This window comes from Elephas maximus, chromosome 11 (assembly GCF_024166365.1).
Source record: "Elephas maximus indicus isolate mEleMax1 chromosome 11, mEleMax1 primary haplotype, whole genome shotgun sequence".
NCBI lineage: Eukaryota > Metazoa > Chordata > Mammalia > Proboscidea > Elephantidae > Elephas > Elephas maximus.
Window position 1 is genome coordinate 95,046,388 of NC_064829.1, and position 19,514 is coordinate 95,065,901.

At 41.2% G+C, this 19,514-nt stretch overlaps 3 protein-coding genes across 3 annotated transcripts in view; all 3 read right to left on the reverse strand.

The window, feature by feature from the left end:
• The window catches only part of LOC126086050 (zinc finger protein 613-like), a 167,393-nt gene that overhangs the window by 138,655 nt on the left and 9,224 nt on the right, over positions 1-19,514 (reverse strand). The window lies entirely within an intron of this gene.
• The window catches only part of LOC126086036 (zinc finger protein 350-like), a 319,021-nt gene that overhangs the window by 31,515 nt on the left and 267,992 nt on the right, over positions 1-19,514 (reverse strand). The gene's annotated exons all lie outside the window — the stretch shown is intronic.
• On the reverse strand, positions 1,822-15,093 carry LOC126086042 (zinc finger protein 432-like). The gene is made up of 7 exons (XM_049902048.1): positions 14,632-15,093; positions 13,985-14,110; positions 13,309-13,367; positions 11,183-11,393; positions 9,685-9,811; positions 9,313-9,408; positions 1,822-3,885 (listed from the first exon to the last, which is right to left on the reverse strand). Exons 4-7 carry the CDS (start codon positions 11,195-11,197, stop codon positions 1,922-1,924), a joined length of 2,202 nt encoding a protein of 733 aa, XP_049758005.1. The 5' UTR covers positions 11,198-11,393; positions 13,309-13,367; positions 13,985-14,110; positions 14,632-15,093; the 3' UTR covers positions 1,822-1,921.

Here is a 19,514-nt window from a genome sequence, read left to right on the forward strand (position 1 = left end):
ATCAATTTGATTTTGAAAAATTTGAAAACACAGGTGACACATAAAGGCACTTTGTACTTGCTGCACACAATCGTTGTTCGAGTGTGTTTCTTCTTAGTGCTGCATTCTCTGCATCACTTTTGATTGTCTTGACAGGTAAGTGATTTCCAACCTGTCTGAACCAGACATCAAACTCTACGGTGCAGTTTCACACCGTCCTACGCTATGAGTCGGAATCAACTCAACGGCGGTGGGTTTGGTTTGGTTTTGGGAATGTCTACAATAAACCTTTAGAGGCAGAAAAAGTACTTGGTTTCTAGAGGTAGCTATAAGCACAAAAGGGAAAACAGTCACAAAAACTATGAAGGCATTTATAATCTACTTGGGCGTAAACAGACACAAACATTATCAATAAATTTATAATCTACTTGGGGAGACAAAATGTAAGCATTAAAAAAAAATAATGTATTTGTATCCTAGATGCTTAAGTAACATAAAAAGGAGTCCTTACCACAGGACTCTGTGGGTGGCAAGAATGGTTAACATAATCGGCTGCTAACCTGAAAGGCTGGAGGCTTGAGTCTACCCAGAGACACCTCAATAGAAAGGCCTGGAAATTGACTTCTGAAAAATCAGCCACGAACAACCCTATGGAGCACAATTCTACACTCACACACACGGACTCACTATGAGTTAGAATCAACTTGAGAGCAATTTTTTTTTTTTGAAGAAATATTCATGTTTTTAGGATATTCTAACAAAGCCATTTATAGCAATTATTCCCCATGTCAATTTCACTTAATGGATACTGCACCCCTTGACTAGATAAAGTGGAGTGTACAGATTCTATTTAAATATAATTCAACTCAGTGCTCTCCCCAAGGGGGCATGGACTTATTTTTCATTGACCACTGTATCCTCAACACCTTGAAGAAGACCATGGACAAAGAAAGTATGTGTTATATTAATGGACAGACTCCATATAATGCCACAAAGATCACTGTGCATAACGTAAAGTTCTAAAAGTTTATGGTAGGTGTTCTGGTTTTCAATGAGAGCTTCACACTAAGCTGGGAAAACTGAACTGATATATATGTGCCACAATTCCCACCAATCCAGTGTTGCCCCTTTCCCACCAACCACCTCCTGTGTGGTTTTTCAACTATAACAACATACCAGCTACTGATGACCTTTTATTTTTAAAATGCACTATTTATTTCCTCCACTAAGATGAACTCAAACTTTCATCCATTTAATTTGCACAACAGAGCAATCAATGTGTACATATTTGGATTAACATCAGATTATGTCTCGATATCAATGAACATCTTTATGAAAGATCAATATCAGTCTCTGCATTCACATAATTTCCCTAAGGATACATTTCATTGCCAAACAATTAGGCAGAAATTTTTGCTCAACTCAATTCCCCAGTGAATGTATATGGGGTTATCCTACACATTTTTTGTGACATAAAATGAGATGTAATGTGATCACTGAAGGCACTTCCATATTCATTGCATTCATAAGATTTCTCTGCAGTACAAATTCTGTTCTCTCCTGAGGTTTCAGATCTGCCACTAGGCTGACCCACAAGGAATACGCTCCTATGTGACAGAAGCCCACTCATGTTTACCAATGTCTGAGCTACCACAGAAGGCATTTGCAGTCATTGTTTTAACAGGGTTTTTATTCTGCTTGAAATCACTGGTATGTGATGAGCTGTGATGAGCTGCGGAAGCATCTTTCTCTATGCCTGAATCTATACATTCCTTTCTTGTATGTATTCTGCTATGTGAAGCAAGACTATACATGTAAGGAAATGTTTTTCCACACTCACTGCAGTCATACGGTCTCTCTCCTGTATGAGATCTTTGATGTACAGTGAGTGTTTGCTTCATGGGAAAGGCTTTCCCACATTCACTGCATTGGAAGGGTTTTTCTACTGTGTGAATTTTTTGATGTTCGATGAAACTTGACTCCTGAGAATAAGACTGTCCACATATACTGCATGCAAGGTGACTCTTTCTGTGTGAAATCTCTGATGTGTTATGAGGTGTGACTTTTTTCTGAAGCCTTTACCACATTTGCCACATACATAGGGTTTCTCTCCAGTATGAATTCGCTGATGAGTAATGAGGCTTCCTTTCTGGTTGAAGCCTTTTCCACATTCAGTGCATATGTAGGGTTTCTCTCCACTATGAATTCGCTGATGAATAATAAGATTTCCCTTTTGGATGAATCCTTTTCCACATTCACTGCATATATAGGGCTTCTCTCCAGTATGAATTCGCTGATGAATAGTGAGATTTCCCTTCCGGGTGAAGGCTTTTCCACATTCCCTACATATATAGAGTTTCTCCCCAGTATGAATTCGCTGATGAATATCGTAATCTCTCTTCTGTATGAAACCATTCCCACATTCAGTGCATATGTAGGGTTTCTCTCCACTATGACTTCGCTGATGAACAATGAGCTTTCGCTTCTGGATGAAGCCCTTTCCACATTTGGTGCATATGTAGGGTTTCTCTCCACTATGGATTCGCTGATGAATAATGAGATGCCCCTTACGGATAAAGCCTTTTCCACATTCACCGCATACGTAGGGTTTCTCTCCAGTATGAGTTCGCTGATGAATAACGAAATCTCTTTTCTGTATGAAGCGTTTTCCACAATCAGTGCATACATAGGGTTTTTCTCCACTATGAATTCGCTGATGGATGATGAGATATTGCTTCCGGATGAAGTCTTTTCCACATTCACCACATGCATAGGGTTTCTCTCCAGTATGAATTCGCTGATGAATAATGAAATCTCTCTTCTGTATGAAGCCTTTTCCACATTCAGCGCATATGTAGGGTTTCTCTCCACTATGAATTCGCTGATGAATAATGAGATTTCCCTTCTGGCTGAAGCCTTTTCCACATTCACTGCACGCATAGGGTTTCTCTCCAGTATGAGTTCTCTGATGAATAATGAAATCTCCCTTCTTTATGAAGCCTTTTCCACATTCAATGCATATGTAAGATTTCTCTCCAGTATGAATTCGCTGATGAAGAACGAGGTTTCCTTTCCACATGAAGCCTTTTCCACATTGACCACATACGTAGGGTTTCTCTCCAGTATGAATTCGCTGATGAATAATGAGATTCCCTTTACGAATAAAGCCTTTTCCACATTCGCTGCACATGTAGGGCTTCTCTTCAGTATGAATTCGCTGATGACTAATGAGATTTCTCTTCCAGGTAAAGCCTTTTCCACACTCACTGCATTTATACCATTTTTCATCTGTATGAATCTTCCGATGTGTATTCAGCTGTGATTTCTTGAGAAAAGCTTTACCACGTCCCATGCATTCCAAAAATTCTTCTCCTCCATGTTTTCTCTGATGATGTTCAGTAAGCTTAAACTTTCTGGAGAAGGCTTCCCCACATGAATAACCCCTATGGGGTCTCTCTCCTGAATGAATGATCTGATGACTAATGAGCCAAGATTTCCTGATGAAGGCTTTCCCACATTCACTACATACATGTGGTTTCTCTATTTTGTGAGTGTTCTGATGCTTAATGATTTTAGACTTAGTGCTGTTGGATTTTTGACTCTGAGGGAATTTTATTTCAGCATGAAATTGCTCATGGCTGGCATGGAGAAAGGCTTTTTCATCTCTATTAAACTCAGCAGAGTTCTTTACTTCATAGCTTCTGCTTTGGTCAATTAAAGTTAAATTTGATTTCAAAGATTCTTCATCTAAGTCAAATATATTATGATTTTGCCTTAAAGAAAAATGACTTCTACGCTGATGAAAAATATTTTCCCATGTATTACGTTCCTGGCATCGTTCCAATCTATTCACCCTGCTTTCATTTCGTAGGTGCTCAGGCAGATGATCAACAACTTTCCGGATTTCTACAAAAGAAGAAAGTAATGAATCCTTCCATTATCTCAATTAGTAATAAAGGTGACTTAAAAATGCCTTGATGTGAGATGGCTCTTTAGTGACAACCCTGTGATATCAGTGTAAATAAAAGTCCAAGCTTAATGTTTCTTAAAGGCTGGTAAAAAGACAAAAACATACACAACCCAAACAGTAAAAGCAGACAGGGTAGAGACAAGTTTAGATAATACATAGTGAAGAAATACAGATTTGGCTGCTTCCTAAATCAAGCCTTGTAAAATATTCAGAGACTGTAAAATACAAGCAAGTCACTGTAAACAGCAGACCAAAAAGGCTGGAGGGCTACCTGATCCAAACTGGTGAACAACAGACTCGTTTATTCCACAAAACCTTACTGAACGACAACTATGCACCAGACATATTTGCGTTTGTGAAGAATGCAGAATGTTATGTTTGGGACAAAACAATTTTTCCACATGCATAGTAAAGGTGTTGAGGACACACAAACATATTCCTTATGTTTACAAAGCCAACACTGAAGTTTGATAAAACCACTAAAATAAGCAAGGAAAGACATAAAGCAAGTAGCTATACGATGAAGTCCTGATGCGTGCCACAACATGGATAAACCTAGAAAACATTATGCTAAGCGAAAGTGCATCAAAACAAATGATGGATAACATTACGAAGAATGAGAATTCCGGAACACTTAATTGTGCTCATGAGGAACCAATACATAAATGAAGAGGTAGTCGTTCAAACAGAACAAGGGGATACTGTGTGGTTTCAAGTCAGGAAAAGTATGCATCAGAGTTGTATCCTTTCACCACACCTGTTCAATCTGTATGCTGAGCAAATTATCCAAGAAGCTGGACTATATGAAGAAGAACACGGCATCAGGATTGGAGGAAGACTCATTAACAACCCATTTTATGCAGATGACACAACCTTGCTTGCTGAAAGTGAAGAGAACTTAAAGCACTTACTGGTGAAGATCAAAGACCACACCCTTCAGTATGGATTACACCTCAATGTAAAGAAAACAAAAATCCTCACAACCGGACCAATAAGCAACATCACGATAAATGGGGAAAAGATTGAAGTTGTCTAGGATTTCATTTTATCTGGATCCACAATCAATATGCACAGAAGCAGCACTCGAGAAATCAAATGATGCATCGCACTGGACAAATCTGCTGCAAATGATCTCTTTAAAGTGTTGAAAAGCAAAGGTGTCACCTTGAAGACTAAGGTGCACCTGACCCAAGCCATGGTGTTTTCAATGGCCTCATATACATGTGAAAGCTGGACAATAAATAAGGAAGAACGAAGAAGAATCAACGCCTTTGAATTGTAGTACTGGTGAAGAATATTGAATATACCAGAGACTGCCAGAAGAATGAACAAATCTGTCACGGAAGAAGTATGACCAGATGCTCCTTAGAAGGAAGGATGGTGAAAACTACACTTCATGTACTTTGGACACGTTATCAGGAGGGATCAGTCCTTAGAGAAGGACATCATGCTTGGTAAAGTAGAGGGTCAGCAAAAATGAGGAAGACCCTCAACGAGATGGACTGACACAGTGGGTGCAACAGTGGGCTCAAGCATAACGACAATGGTGAGGATGGTGCAGTACCGGGCAGTGTTTCGTTCTGTTGTACACACTGTCACTATGAGTTGAACATACTTGATGGCACCTAACAACTACAACAAGTGAAATAACACAGTCCTAAAGGACAAATACTCTATGATTTCACATGTACAAAATAATAAAAGATATAAAAACAAAAAAATAATTAGTCGTTACCAATGCATGTTCCTCACAGTGGGATAATTTTGAAAAACGATACTGAGAACAGTTGCATAACTTGAAGAATGTAATCAATGTCACTATATTATACATGTAAAAATTGTTGACTTGCTGTATGTTTTATTGTATTTTCACCACAATAAAAAAGAAAGAAAAGTAGGTGGAAATTGTGAAAAGTGGTATGAAAGAGAGTGTGGGAAGAGATGGAAGAAATGAGGATACATTTTGGAGGAAGAGAAGGTTTACTGATGGTTTCACTGTTGCTTGGGTTAGAGCACTGCGGTGTGGTAAGGAAAGCGAGGAATCAAGTGTTGCTGCTAAGTATTTAGATTGAGCCATGCGGTAGTACTGTCTTTTAATGAGGTGAGGGATATCACTGAAGAAAAGAATGCTCAAGCAAACATTCTTATAGCATATCAACTTTAAGGTGGTAACGACATATCCAAGTAAAAAAATGAAGAACTCAGAAGGATGCATAAATCTTGAGAAAAGTCTTGACTAGAGATAACACATGGACAAACTTCAGTATATTAATATGGACAGAGAACACAAATATAAATAAGAACAGATAACACAAAAAGATCATGTTCAGGTATAATGTACATTAAAAAAAAAGATGAATACCAAGGTTTTAATCACTCTCACCTTTAAAGCTTTGGAACTGAAGAAGTTTCCTGAGGAAGTGAAGTAAATACAGTGATAACATTTACAGAGAACTAGGAAAATGATCAGAATTAGTAAATATATAATGGTATTAAATTGACATAGACACGAATTATGATCTGGATAATACAGGAACTGAGAATGCAGGGTGTTAAAAATGTTTTCTCTAGTAAGAAATTACTAGGACTAGCACAGACCTTTAAAGCAGAGAGCCCTGCAGGTAGGGCACAGTCAAGGTAACTGCTGAGATGGCTCGGATTTTAGATGTACTACTGTGCAGCGGATCGCTTTTGTGTGGCCTTTCTCACCATGGTCTTGTAACTCCCACCCGGGTGACCGGGCGGGACTGTGCAAATAGGGTAATCATGGCCCACCAAGGCACTGGTCAGTTTTGCCATTCTGCTGGGCTTAAAATGAGGCACCCTGAGATGGTAAAGAGAGGATCCTACCACCACTAAGGAAGAACAGCCAGGAGTAGAGAGCACATCCTTTAGACCTGGGATTCCTGCACTGAGAAGCTCCTGGACCCAGGAGACATGGAGTGAGCTTTAACCCTGAAGACAGCTAGAATCGATGGCACAGAAGCAGTGGCGGGAGAGACTGGAAGGAAAGACCGCACAGTGAGCTTCCCAGCCCATGGAGGGAGAAAGATGAGTGCCTTTGGGCAGAAGCAGAGGGCCAGGGACACACGTCTCTGTGAGCAAAGCTGGGAAGAGGCTGTCCTCATGGAAGAACTGTATCCTGAGTGTTACTGAACCTGAATTGTAAATGTTCCTTCCCTAATAAACCCCAAAATCATAAATATCGTCTGTGAGTTCTATGTGACCATTTCAATGAATTATCGAACCCAGCACAGAAATAGAAAGTGCTGTGGGAGGGACGGCCGGTGTCAGAGTTGGTAAAGATAGTGGGGAGAGGAGGCATGTCTGACCTCCGTGTCATAGGAATCAACCTTGGCTTGTTCTCTTGATTCTCCCTCCCCCTTGTGAAGTTAGAGGTCAGATACTGACTCCACGCCATTTTTACATGTACTGACAGGGATTTTCTTGGCGGAGAGATGATGTAGTTCCTTGCATATATTGGGAACTCACAGGAGAATTATCATCAAGATGAGTAAAATATATAGAAAAAACTCTATGTCGGACAATATCAAGGAAGATGGCAGTTTCAGTGTCCTCTAGGAAACAGAAGGAGCCTCACTTAGTAGACTGAGGGAAACTTTAAAGGGTTAGGAGAACAAAGAAATGAATGGAAATTACAAATTTTGGAGAACCTCAGAATAGAAAAAAAGTGAAGCTCAGGAAGCAGATAAACACACAGTGAGAGACAGTTCACTGTGGGGCACAATATCCAAGGTGGGTTTGGATGTAAGGAAGGAAAATCAGTATTAAACAAAAGCAGACGAAGGTGCCTTACTCAGAGGACAGTTAGGAATTCAAAGTTCTCTCTCTGGAGAGAGGACTGAAAGGTGGAATTTCATAGCAAGGGCGGTGAGAGGTGTGGTGAAGTGAGTTCCATTATATGGCTTTTGCTTTCTTTGGAAAAACAGCTTGAGAGATTTTTCTCCTAAGCATTGACGAGTTACCTTTGCCCTAGTTATCTACCTCAGAGGGTTTGTTACTTTTGTCCAGATTGATTAACATTTCCTGGGTAGGCAGTAAACAACTTCATGGTTTGATGCTTTTTGTCGGTCCTTGGCTACAGCCTCACCTGTGATTGGTCAATTTTATGCACCTTCCAGGGATTGGTCAATATGCTACAGACTATGGAAATGAAGTGATTAAAGGCTATGCACATGAAGCAGATATGGTACAGGGGGGACTGGCCAATTCCTGGCTTTTTGGGGAAGGCCATGCCTTAAGATTAACAAGCAGTTTACTGATATAGGCAGCTAACCCCACAGAGGTTTCAGAAAAAAGAAAAAAGGCAAGAAAGGTTACAAGAGAGAAGAAACACAGAGAGAGGAGACAAGGAACTTCATAAGACAGCTGCAAAAAGGTCAAGGGCTGCAACACTGAAGACTGTGAGAGGCCTGTAGGAGGCACTGCGGCAGAGCCAGTGACAACAGGCCCAGAAGGGGCCCTGCAGCAGAGTCGGTGGTGACGGCAGAAACCTGCTGCTAGGAATACAGCTAAGAGTGCTGAAAGCTGCTACACTGACTTGGGTCAGCTTGCAATGGAAAGGCCAGTGGCAGGAAGGCCGACAGCAGAGAGGCCTGCAAGGGTGACGGGGGACGTGCACAGCCAAGAGAAGACCTGCGAGGTCTGAGGAAACATTCATGACAGAGAGAAAGGCCTGCTTACTTGCATGGCCAAGAAGAGGTGTCCTACACTGAAGAAGGGCGGGATGTGCTCTCCACTTCAGGGAAGACTTCCAGTCTTTGCCCGCATGCTCCCTGATCCTGATTGCAAGTTGTAGCCTGTTAATCCTGATCCCATGTTCTACCTCGTTACTTGCTTAATAAACCACCTAACTGGAAGTATTGCATGTGAGTTCTGTGTAGCCATTGCAACTATCGAACCCAACAGAAAAGTATAGAGTACCGTGGGGAGAATGGCTGGTGTCAGACAGAAGTTGGAGAGTGGCGGTACATCTGACCTTAACCTCATAAGAATCAGCTTTGTGCTGACAGTAATTCTCTCTCCTCATCCTGAAGTGAGAGGACTTTAGTCACTACTAGGACATTATAAGAGGATATGAAGATGGCAAAGATTCGAAAATCCTAGGAAGAAGAAAACTACCAAAAATATCAAAGTATTGATCAAATAAAAAGGGATCCTTTCTCAGAAGAGATAGAGGGGTGTATTTTTCTCTAAATTCCTACAAAGAAAACGAGGTCTCAAATGGGGAGAGGGATACGTGGAGGTCTGTTAATGTATCCTCAAACACCCCTCACAGCTGTATGACTCGACTAGAATGTGACCTCCACAGCCAACCCACTTGGTGGTTTTTGCTCGCTCACCTGAAATGTTTCGACTATTGATTTCATCTAATATATTCCATGGCAGTTCTTCTCTTTCCAACCTGGAGAGTGCATCTGGTGTGGTAACTTGATACCCTGTTCACGGAAAATGACAAGACTTAGACATACCAAATTAGCCTCAGCTTTGTGATTACTGGAGAATGTTACATATGGGACAAAACAATTTTCAAACATATGAAGTAAAGATTTTTCTCTCAGGAGTAGGGAGAATATGCCCACTTGTCTAGGGCCAGAGAACAGATTGAGAATCTACCACTTCAGAGACCCACAGGCACTCCAAAGGTTTCAGCACCTAATAAAGGAAAGGCTAATGGCAGGGCATTCTGACTGACACAGGGAAGCTGTCCTCACCCATGGACACCAGGTTGCTGAAGTTCTCCAACATCACGTCCCAGTATAGGTTCTTCTGAGCAGGGTCTAGAAGTTGCCACTCCTCCCAGGTGAACTTCACAGCCACATCCTCGAATGCCAGTGATTCCTATATTAACAGGGTTCTGTTTAATGAAATTATCTCCTTTTGGATGATGTGAGTAAAATTTCGGGACAGTAGTTCTGCTCATTTCTTCTATACAGACTGCTACGTTGATATGCCTAGTGTTTTTTTAAAACCTAACAAAATATTCTATATTTGTATTCAGCCATCCATCCATTCATCAAATGAGATGTTTCTATAAAGTGTAGCAGTGAAATTGTAAGCCAGAAATATCACGTTCACACACAAAAACATATACACACGAATGGATATGTATCTGTATACATGTATATATACATGAGTGTATGTAAATACATGTGTACATATGGCTGTGTGTATCTGACCACCTATTTGCTAGGAGATAAATAAATGCTAGTGACATCGGGAGAATAAAATATATTCCTACATTCAACATGAGTCTTCACAGCCAATATCAGAATTACGGTGAAAAGATGCCAGACGTCAGAATTACAAGAAAGTACGCATTGAATATGTGTGTATGATATGTGGAAAGGAATGAAAAAAACTATCCAAAAAGTCTAAAGAACAAGTCACAAGATGATTAGGCCCATTTTGGAAAAATAAATAATATGCAAACACAAAAAGATATACTCAAACGTGTATGTATATTAACAGACAACAGCATATCAAATACCCTAAACAGATGATTTGTCAACAGTAATGAACAGTTGAAGAAACTATAGCAGAATATAGCAGAGAAAGAGAGAGAGAACATATAGGAGAGGTTAGTAAAAATGAACAAAATAAGAAGTCTTACATACAACTATCCATAACTTCACAAAGAGAAAATGGTGTAAAGGAAAAGCAGTATTGAAACATCTGTGAACTCAAAAATAATTTTTTACTGAGTGAAAGACCTGTGGTAGGCAGATTCCACCACCGCCCCATGGTCACCTTCACACCTTTGTACAGTCTCCTTTCCTTGAGTATGGGTTGGCCTACTAACTTCCTCCTATCTAACAGAACGTGGCAAAGGTGATGGAATGTCATTCTGTGATTAGGATATATATTAGATGTTACTTCTGTGTGGCTGGTTTTAATGAAGCCAGCTGCCATGTTGGGGAAGCCCACGTGGCAAGTCAGTGAGCGCTGCCTCTGGGCAACACACAGTGAGGATATAAGACCCTCGTGGAACTAAATCCTGCCCATAATCAAGTAAGTACTTTAGCGTTAATCCTATGAAATGTGTATATTTCTGATCCTATGTTGCTGAATGTTGAAGTTAGAGTCTAAGTTTATTTTCTCCAGTTCCTACATTTCCAAATGTATATTTTTCAGATGAACTGAAATGATATTTTATAGGTCTCTACAAATCCATTAGGGAACAAAGGAAAGCCTAAAACCAACCAAAATCACCTGGGCCTCGATCATTTTCTTTTGTTCTTGAGACACGGCCAGCAACTGGGATGCTCTGTCTTAGTCTTTTCTGGATCAGCTCTAAATATCTACTCAAAAATCTCAGTTTCCTGTGAAGGTTGTTCCCAGAAACGACAATATGAAAATCATGCAGCCTCTTCCTCCTTCCTTCAAGTGATCCTCTTGCTGCTGGGGAGTCAGGACCTGTAAGCTGCAGGGAAAATTCAATGTGAGTGGTACCGTACCTCTGGGCCCAGATGCTGTCACTGCTCCTGGCACTCATCCTAACACAAGGTCCCCAATACTGATGACTGTCACTTTATTTCTTGCCCCAGAACATTTTATACTCCTGGGCAATAAAACCTAAGATTCAGAATTTGCAGAGATATGAGCAAAAGATGTCTTTTCAAAACAATGGCACTTGGGCAATCAAATATATCTACCTCATAACATATAAAATTATCAATTCAGGGTCAGCTATGACTCTCCATGAGAATGGCAAATCAATAAAGCTTTAGGAAGAAAACTTTACATTATCAGAGTTCTATAGATCTTCACAAAGTAGAACTGTCCCCAAGAGTTTCCAAGGAGCACCTGGTAGATTAGAGCGGCTGACCTTTTGGTTAACAGCCATAGCACTTAACCACTACACCACCAGGGTTTCCAACTTTACATTAGGATATGGACACATTTTACACATACCACATAAATCACTGTGAAGACTATTCTCCTGGAGGAACTGTAAAGTGAAAGAACCACTTTAGACAACTCTTATGCACCATCTACTAAAAAAAAAAAAAAAAAAAAAAATTTTTTTTTTTTTTTTTTTTTTTGGGTAGAAGTTAATTTGAGTCTGAGGTGTAAAGCCAAACACCCATTGTCGTTGATTCGATTCTAGCTCGTTGCATGCAACTCTATAGGACATACAACTGTCCCACAGACTTCCCAAGGCTGTAATCTTTATGGAAGCGAACTGCCACACCTTTCTCCTGCAGAGCCATTAGTGTGTTCGAACCACCAACCTATTGGTTAGCACCCGAGAGCTAGTGGATATATATCCCCCCATAATGAGTGCACATTTGAACAACAAGACATGCACCAATATTTTCAAAGGAGCATGTGTAGTAGTCCAAACTTCAAACAATCAAAGTGTACATTAATAAGAGAAAAAAATGCTCTATATTGAAACAATGGAATGCTACAGAGCAACCAAAACCTTTGGCCAGACTACAAGCTAAGAACCCCTTGTATATTTTTTAAAGGGTTGCTAAAAAAAAAAAAGCAAAGCAGCATGCAATTCTATGTGAGAGAATTTATACAGCCTGAAAAGCCTAAAATGTTTACTATGTAACCATTCACAAAGTTTGCCAATTCTTATCACAAAGTAAAAACACCTGTGTGTAACAACATGCGTGACTCTCCCAAATATAATATTGAGCAAACCAACCCTGATTTAAAAAAAATTGACTGTACACAACTCCATTTATACTCAGTTGAAAAGAGGCAAAACTAAATAAATAATATTGATCAGAGAAATTAGATTAATGGAAATGGAACAACGAAAACAGAAATGAGAGGTTCACACACTGTTAAGAATGTAAGCAATGCCACTGAACAACTTGTATAGAAATTGTTGAATGAGAGCCTAAACTGTTGTGTAAACCTTCACTGAAAACATGATAAATTATCATTTTGAAAAAGTTATGATGATCAGGAATAATTAAGTATGCGGGAAAACTATAAGGAAAAACCTGGAAGTACTTGCTACAGAGAGCAGAATGGTAATGACCTTAGAGTGTGAGGTTGGGATATGATTGGGACAAGGCACCACTTGGGTGCTGGCAATGTTCTATTTCTTCTTTTGGGCAGTGGTTAGTTACATGTATATATACCAGTTATAATTTTTTAAAAGATAAATTTAGAAAAATGAAAGGAACGAAAGAGCCCAAAAACACCAAAAGCAAAATGAAGAGCCCAGAAATACCTAAAGCTTGTTCTGTGATAAGACCAAGAAAATATAAACATTCATAGCAAGATGGATCAAAAGATGAAATGGCACAAAAAAAGAACATAAGGAATTAACAGGAGAAATGACCCAGATAAAATCAACAAACAATACTACAAACCTCGTTATGTTATTAAATTTGAGGTCCTGGATGAATTGATGATTTTATGATCCCACTTCCTGGAAAGACAATACAGCAAATGAATTTTATGAACAGGCAACAAAACAAAGATGTACGAGAAACTACCAACCTACTTATCTATTTTGTATTGAAGAACAGAGCCAGTGCATCATGATACAGCTCAAACAGAAACATTACAATGACAGACAAAAAATTAAGGTTATTTTCATCTATATGGAAAAGGGGATTGAAGGAATCGCCTATTTCAGACAAAAGAGTCCCCCAGGAAGCAAGGAGCAGATTTTCTACACACCTGTTGTTTTTGTTGTTGTTAGGTGGAGCTGATTCTGACTCATGGTGACCCCATGTGTGCAGAACAGAACCGCTCCATAGTGTTTTCAATGTTGTGACCTTTCAGAACAGACCAGCAGCCTGAAACATGAGGCTCCTCTGGGTAGGTCCGAACCTCCAACCTACCGGCTAGTAGTTGAATGCTTTTACGGACATACTTGGGTAGAACTGCTCAACTCCATGCTATTCTTAACACTACCAATCGGAACTGGAACCGGACCTATAAGGACTTACTAATAAACTGGAACACGGCACACCTTGCCAGAGGATAAATAATCAACAAAATAGCGATTCTCGGTCAGCACAGCAAAAAGCGGGCACGTACGTGAAGCTCTGCAGTTCATCAGGTCTCCCACACAACGACTCACTTCTACTTTTGCAGCGCGAAAGGCAACCCTAGACCGATGGGCAGCGTGGTGGATTAGTCCCTCTGTCAGTAGTCAGCCAAGTACTGGATAAGAGGTAAAATATGTATTATGAAAATATCTGATTACACCAAGGTTTTCCAACTACTGTCTAGGGAATATACCGCCTTCTGTCCCAGCAGCCGAGGTTCCTGGGGTCCTGGGCTTCCAAAGCTTCGTCCTCACCAGCCTCTTTGGTACAGACACTGAGCACCCTCACGCCCTTATTAAGGGGAAACCTAGACAGACACGCTTATGATGTCCAACACCGGTTCCAACTTCGCTGAGCCCCACATTAAATCCAGAACCCGAACCAGACACCGCATTCATCGTAAATGCCACCTCCATTCCTTACAAGCAGAGTGATCCGCAAAGACCCCGTACCCTGACAGTCGGGACAGCCTTAATCCTTGTACAAAGGCGCTCACCCCATGTCTGATCCCAAAGGAACCGGACTCCCACCTGCTACGCCTCAAACACCTCCACCACGGCGCTCGCCTGAGAAACTCCATGTCACCACGACCACAAACCGCCCTGGCCCTCTTCCAAGGACAAAGCATACACTGACCTGTTTTCTCTCCTAAATCACAAGGCGTTCGAAAAAGTTGCATTTACTTCCGTGAAGCGCCTCGACTTTTCCGCTCCCCCGGCGCAGAATCCCTGTACTCCTACGGAGGCCGGCGAGCGTCTGGGACTTTAGAAAGAGCCCCAAAACCAAACCCAGTGCCGACCAGTCGATTCCGACTCCTACCGACCCTATAGGGCAGAGTAGAACTGCCCCATAGAGTATCCAAGGAGGGCCTGGCGGATTCGAACTACCAACCCTTTGGCTAGCGGCCTTAGCACTTAACCACTACGCTACCGGAGTTTCTGGAAAGAGCACCGGCAAGGTCATTTCCAGCGCGGCCTTCAGCGGTGATATGTCTGCGCCCATCTAGATGTGTGTTACTGGAGGCGGCCATATTTGAAAATCAGCCGTACAGAAGGCAGAGGTTCCCCCCACCCCTTCCTTCTTTTTTTTTCTTTTTGTGGTACAGTGGTTAAGGGCTTAATGGGTCAGATGCTACCCAAAATTCCAGACTGCAGAAGCGGGTAAAAATCTTCAATTTCTTTATCGGGATTAGTGGTTGGTACGTAAATTTGAAAACAGTGATATTAACTGGTCTTCCTTTGAGGCTTAAGGATAAGTACTTTGGAATAGATCTTGACATGTTCTTTCTCAGGATTACTGTGATGCCATTCCTCTTCAATTCGTCATTCCTAGCATAGTGGATCATATGATTGTCCAAGTCAAATGGCTAATACCAATTCATTTCAGCTCACTAATGCCTAGGATATCGATTTTTATGTGTTCTAGTTCATTTTTGACAACTTCCAATTTTCCTGGATTCATACTTTGTACATCCTATGTTCTGATTATTAATGGATGTTCGCAGCTGTTTCTGTTCATTTTGAGTCGTGCCATATCAGCAAATGAAGGTTCCCGAAAGCTTAACGCCATCAACGTCATTAAGGTCGACTCTACTTTGAGGAGGCATCTCTTCCACAGTCATATTTCGAGTGCCTTCCAACCTGAGGGGCTCATCTTCCAGCACTATACGAGACAATGTTCTGCTGCTATTCATAAGGTTTTCACTGGTCAATTTTTTCAGAAGTGACTACCAGGGGCAGCTAGCTCTATTCTGTCACATGGGGCCTTTATGAGTCGAATATCCACTCAATGGCAACTAAAGTCTCAAGTCTTGGATGGCCTGGAAGACCAGAAAGGCACTAAAAGTGTCTGGATTCCTGGTGGGCCACAATTACGCTATATGAATGACAAGATGGTGGCCGCCTTTGACATGCATGAGCTGGGAATGGAAACAGGACCTCCCACATGAAAGGGGAGAATTCTACCGCTGAACCACCACTGCCCTCAACTTCTCATTCATTCCATGTCTCAGCCAGAAGTCATTGCACAAACAGTTAGGAATGGAGATTTGGGGGATTATCTGAAATACAGGGTATTGGAGGTTGAATAGAAAATGCCAAAAGTTCACATGTTGAACCACTTCCCCTGTTGACGGCATTTCAAAAATGGCTCTTGGATCACTCTTTTTTCTGTCCTCTTTGCTTCACCTCATTTCTCTGAATTGCTGTTGAATTTGCCACCTCACTGGTCCCTACAAGTGACTCTACAACCAAAGTTTTATTCAAAAGATGAAACTGCTCCATGGGAAACCCTTGCCTCAGTGCGTGACAGCCCTTGTAATCAAGCTACAGATTTATAATTAAAGTTGGACACACCTATATCCTCAATTCCTCCTTCTCTTCTCACTAGGACTAATAAGAACAATACCTTTATTAATTGCCTGATTTCCAGCTTTTTTTTTTTATTGTGCTTTTTAAATGAAAGTTTACAAATCAAGTCAGTCTCTCATACAAAAACTTACACATGCCTTGCTATGTATCCCTAGATGCTCTCCCCCTAATGAGACAGCACACTCCTCCTCTCCACCCTGTATTCCCTGTGTCCATTCAACCAGCTCCTGACCCCCTCTGCCTTCTCATCTCCCCTCCAGACAGGAGCTGCCCACATAGTCTCATGTGTCTACTTGAGCCAAGAAGCTCACTTCTCACCAGTATCATTTTCTGTCTTATAGTCCAGTCCAATCCCTGTCTGAAGAGTTGGCTTTGGGAATGGTTCCAGTCTTGGGCTAACAGAAGGCCTGGGGACCATGACCTCCAGGGTCCTTCTAGTCTCAGTCAGACCATTAAGTCTGGTCTTTTTATGAGAATTTGAGGTCTGCATCCCACTGCTCTCCTGCTCCACCAGGGATTCTCTGTTGTGTTCCCTGTCAGGGCACCGTCTAGTTCTCCTGGTCTCAGGCTGATGTAGTCTCTGGTTTATGTAGCCCTTTCTGTCTCTTGGGCTCGTATTTACCTTGTGTCTTTGGAGTTCTTCATTCTTCTTTGCTTCAGGTGGGTTGAGACCAATTGATGTATCTTAGATGGTCATTTGCTAGTGTTTAAGACCCCAGACGCCACTCACCAAAGTGGGATGCAGAACATTTTCTTAATACATTTTGTTATGCCAATTGACCTAGATGTCCCCTGAAACCATGGTCCCCAGATCCCTGTCCCTGCTACTCTGGCCTTCGAAGCATTCAGTTATATTTAGGAAACTTCTTTGCTTTTGGTTTAGTCCAGTTGTGCTGACCTCTCCTGTATTGTGTGTTGTCGTTCCTTTCACCCAAAATAGTTCTTGTCTACTATCTAGTGAATACCCCTCTCTCTCCCTCCCCACCCTCGTAACTATCAAATAATATTTTCTTCTCTGTTTAAACCTTTTCTTGAGTTTTATAATAGTGGTCTCATACAATATTTGTCCTTTTGCAACTAATTTCACTCAGCATAATGCCTTCCAGATTCTTCCATGTTATGTTTCACAGATTCATCATTATTCTTGTTTTGTAGTATTCCATTATGTGAATATACCATAATTTATCCATTCATCTGTTGATGGGCACCTTGGTTGCTTCCATCTTTTTGCTATTGTAAACAGTGCTGCAATAAACATGGGTGTGCATATATCTGTTCGTGTAAAGGCTCTTATTTCTCTAGGATATATTCCAAGGAGTGGGATTGCAGGATCATATGGTAATTCTATTTCTAGCTTTTTAAGGAAGCGCCAAATCGATTTCCAAAGTGTTTGTACCATTTTACATTCCCACCAGCAGTGTATAAGTGTTCAGTCTCTCCACAACCTCTCCAACATTTATTATTTTGTGTTTTTTGGATTGATGCCAGCCTTGTTGGGGTGAGATGGTATCTCATTGTGGTTTTGATTTGCATTTCTCTAATGTCTAATGATCGTGAGCATTTCCTCTTGTATCTGTTAGCAGCCTGAAGGTCTTCTCTGGTGAAGTGCCTGCTCATATCCTTTGCCCATTTTTTAACTGGGTTGCCTTTTTGTTGTTGAGATTTGGCAGTCTCATGTAGATTTTAGAGATCAGCCGCTGATCGGATTTGCTGTAGCCAAAAACTCTTTCCTAGTGTGTAGGTGAAGTCTTTGGATGAACATGAATGTTTGATTTTTAGGAGCTCCCAGGTATCTGGTTTCTCTTCTGGTGTCTGTGCATTGTTAGTAATGTTCTGTGTACTGTTTATGCCATGTATTAGGGCTCCTAGCGTTATCCCTATTTTTTCTCCCATGACCTTTATTGTTTTAGATATTGTATTTAGGTCTTTGATCCATTTTGAGTTAGTTTTTGTGCATGGTGAGGTATGGGTCTTGTTTCATTTTTTTTTTTTTTTTTTTGCAGATGGATATCCAGTTATGCCAGCACCATTTGTTAAAGAGACTGTCTTCCACATTTAACAGATTTTTGGACCTTTATCAAATATCAGCTGCTCATATGTGGATGGATTTATGTCTGGATTCTCAATTCTGTTCTATTGGTCTATGTATCTGTTGTTGTACCAGTACCAGGCTGTTTTGACTACTGTGGCAGTATAGTATAGTCTAAAATCAGGTAGTATGAGGCCTCCCACTTTGTTTTTCTTTTTCAGTAATGCTTTACTTATCTGGGGTCTCTTTCCCTCCCAGAAACTGTTTTAACTACAGTCATGCATTGCTTAATGTCCACGATACGTGCTGTGAAATACGATGTTATGTGATTTGGATGTTCTTTGAACACCATATTATATACAGGCAGTCCTCAAGTTATGAACATCTGACTTACATGCAACTCGTAGTTACAAATCAATACTCATAAAGCATATTATATTAAAACCTTATTTGTGCCCACTTCCAACTGTCATCGTCGCTGTTGCTGTTGCTGCTGCTGGAGTGGCTGTTGGAGGCCAGAGAAATGGGTGGCAGTGGTGGCTGAGAGGGCAGCGATGTGAGTGGAGATATAGGAAGCAAGTGAGGAGCAAGCAGAGTGCACCCAGTCCTGTCCACAGCTCCACCTGCCTGAGGAGCAGGAACAGCCAGGCCTGCAGCCCCCACCACCGCCACCCATCTGCCTGCCCGACAAAGCCTGAGAGCCCGCACCCAGAGCCACAGACATGTATGTGGTCAGACCTGGGGCTGATAAACCAGTAAGCACGATTTGTACCAGCTTACCATAAGCAAAGTATAAACCAAAACCAAACCCAGTGCCGTCGAGTTGATTCCGACTCATAGAGACCCTATAGGACAGAGTAGAACTGCCCCATAGAGTTTCCAAGGAGTACCTGGTGGATTTGAACTGCCGACCCTTTGATTAGCAGCCGTAGCTCTTAGCCACTACGGTCTCCAAGCAAAGTATGCACAGGTTTAATTGTGCTTACTTACTCATCTGTAGTGCACATCTTTGATATGGTGAAACCCAGGTGAAATCGTGCGCTACGGATTAGAAAGCAAACACAATTAAACCCATGGATACCTTGCTTATTGGGTAATCCGTCCCTGGGTTGGACATTGCC

Bases quoted from the DNA above. Each gene is read 5' to 3' on its own strand.
- LOC126086042 (XM_049902048.1), bottom strand. The intron at 9,409-9,684 runs GTGAGGACAGCT...TTCCGTGAACAG, and splicing joins CAGCAACCTGGTGTCCATGG to GGTATCAAGTTACCACACCA. The intron at 3,886-9,312 runs GTGAGCGAGCAA...CTTCTTTTGTAG, and splicing joins CAATAGTCGAAACATTTCAG to AAATCCGGAAAGTTGTTGAT.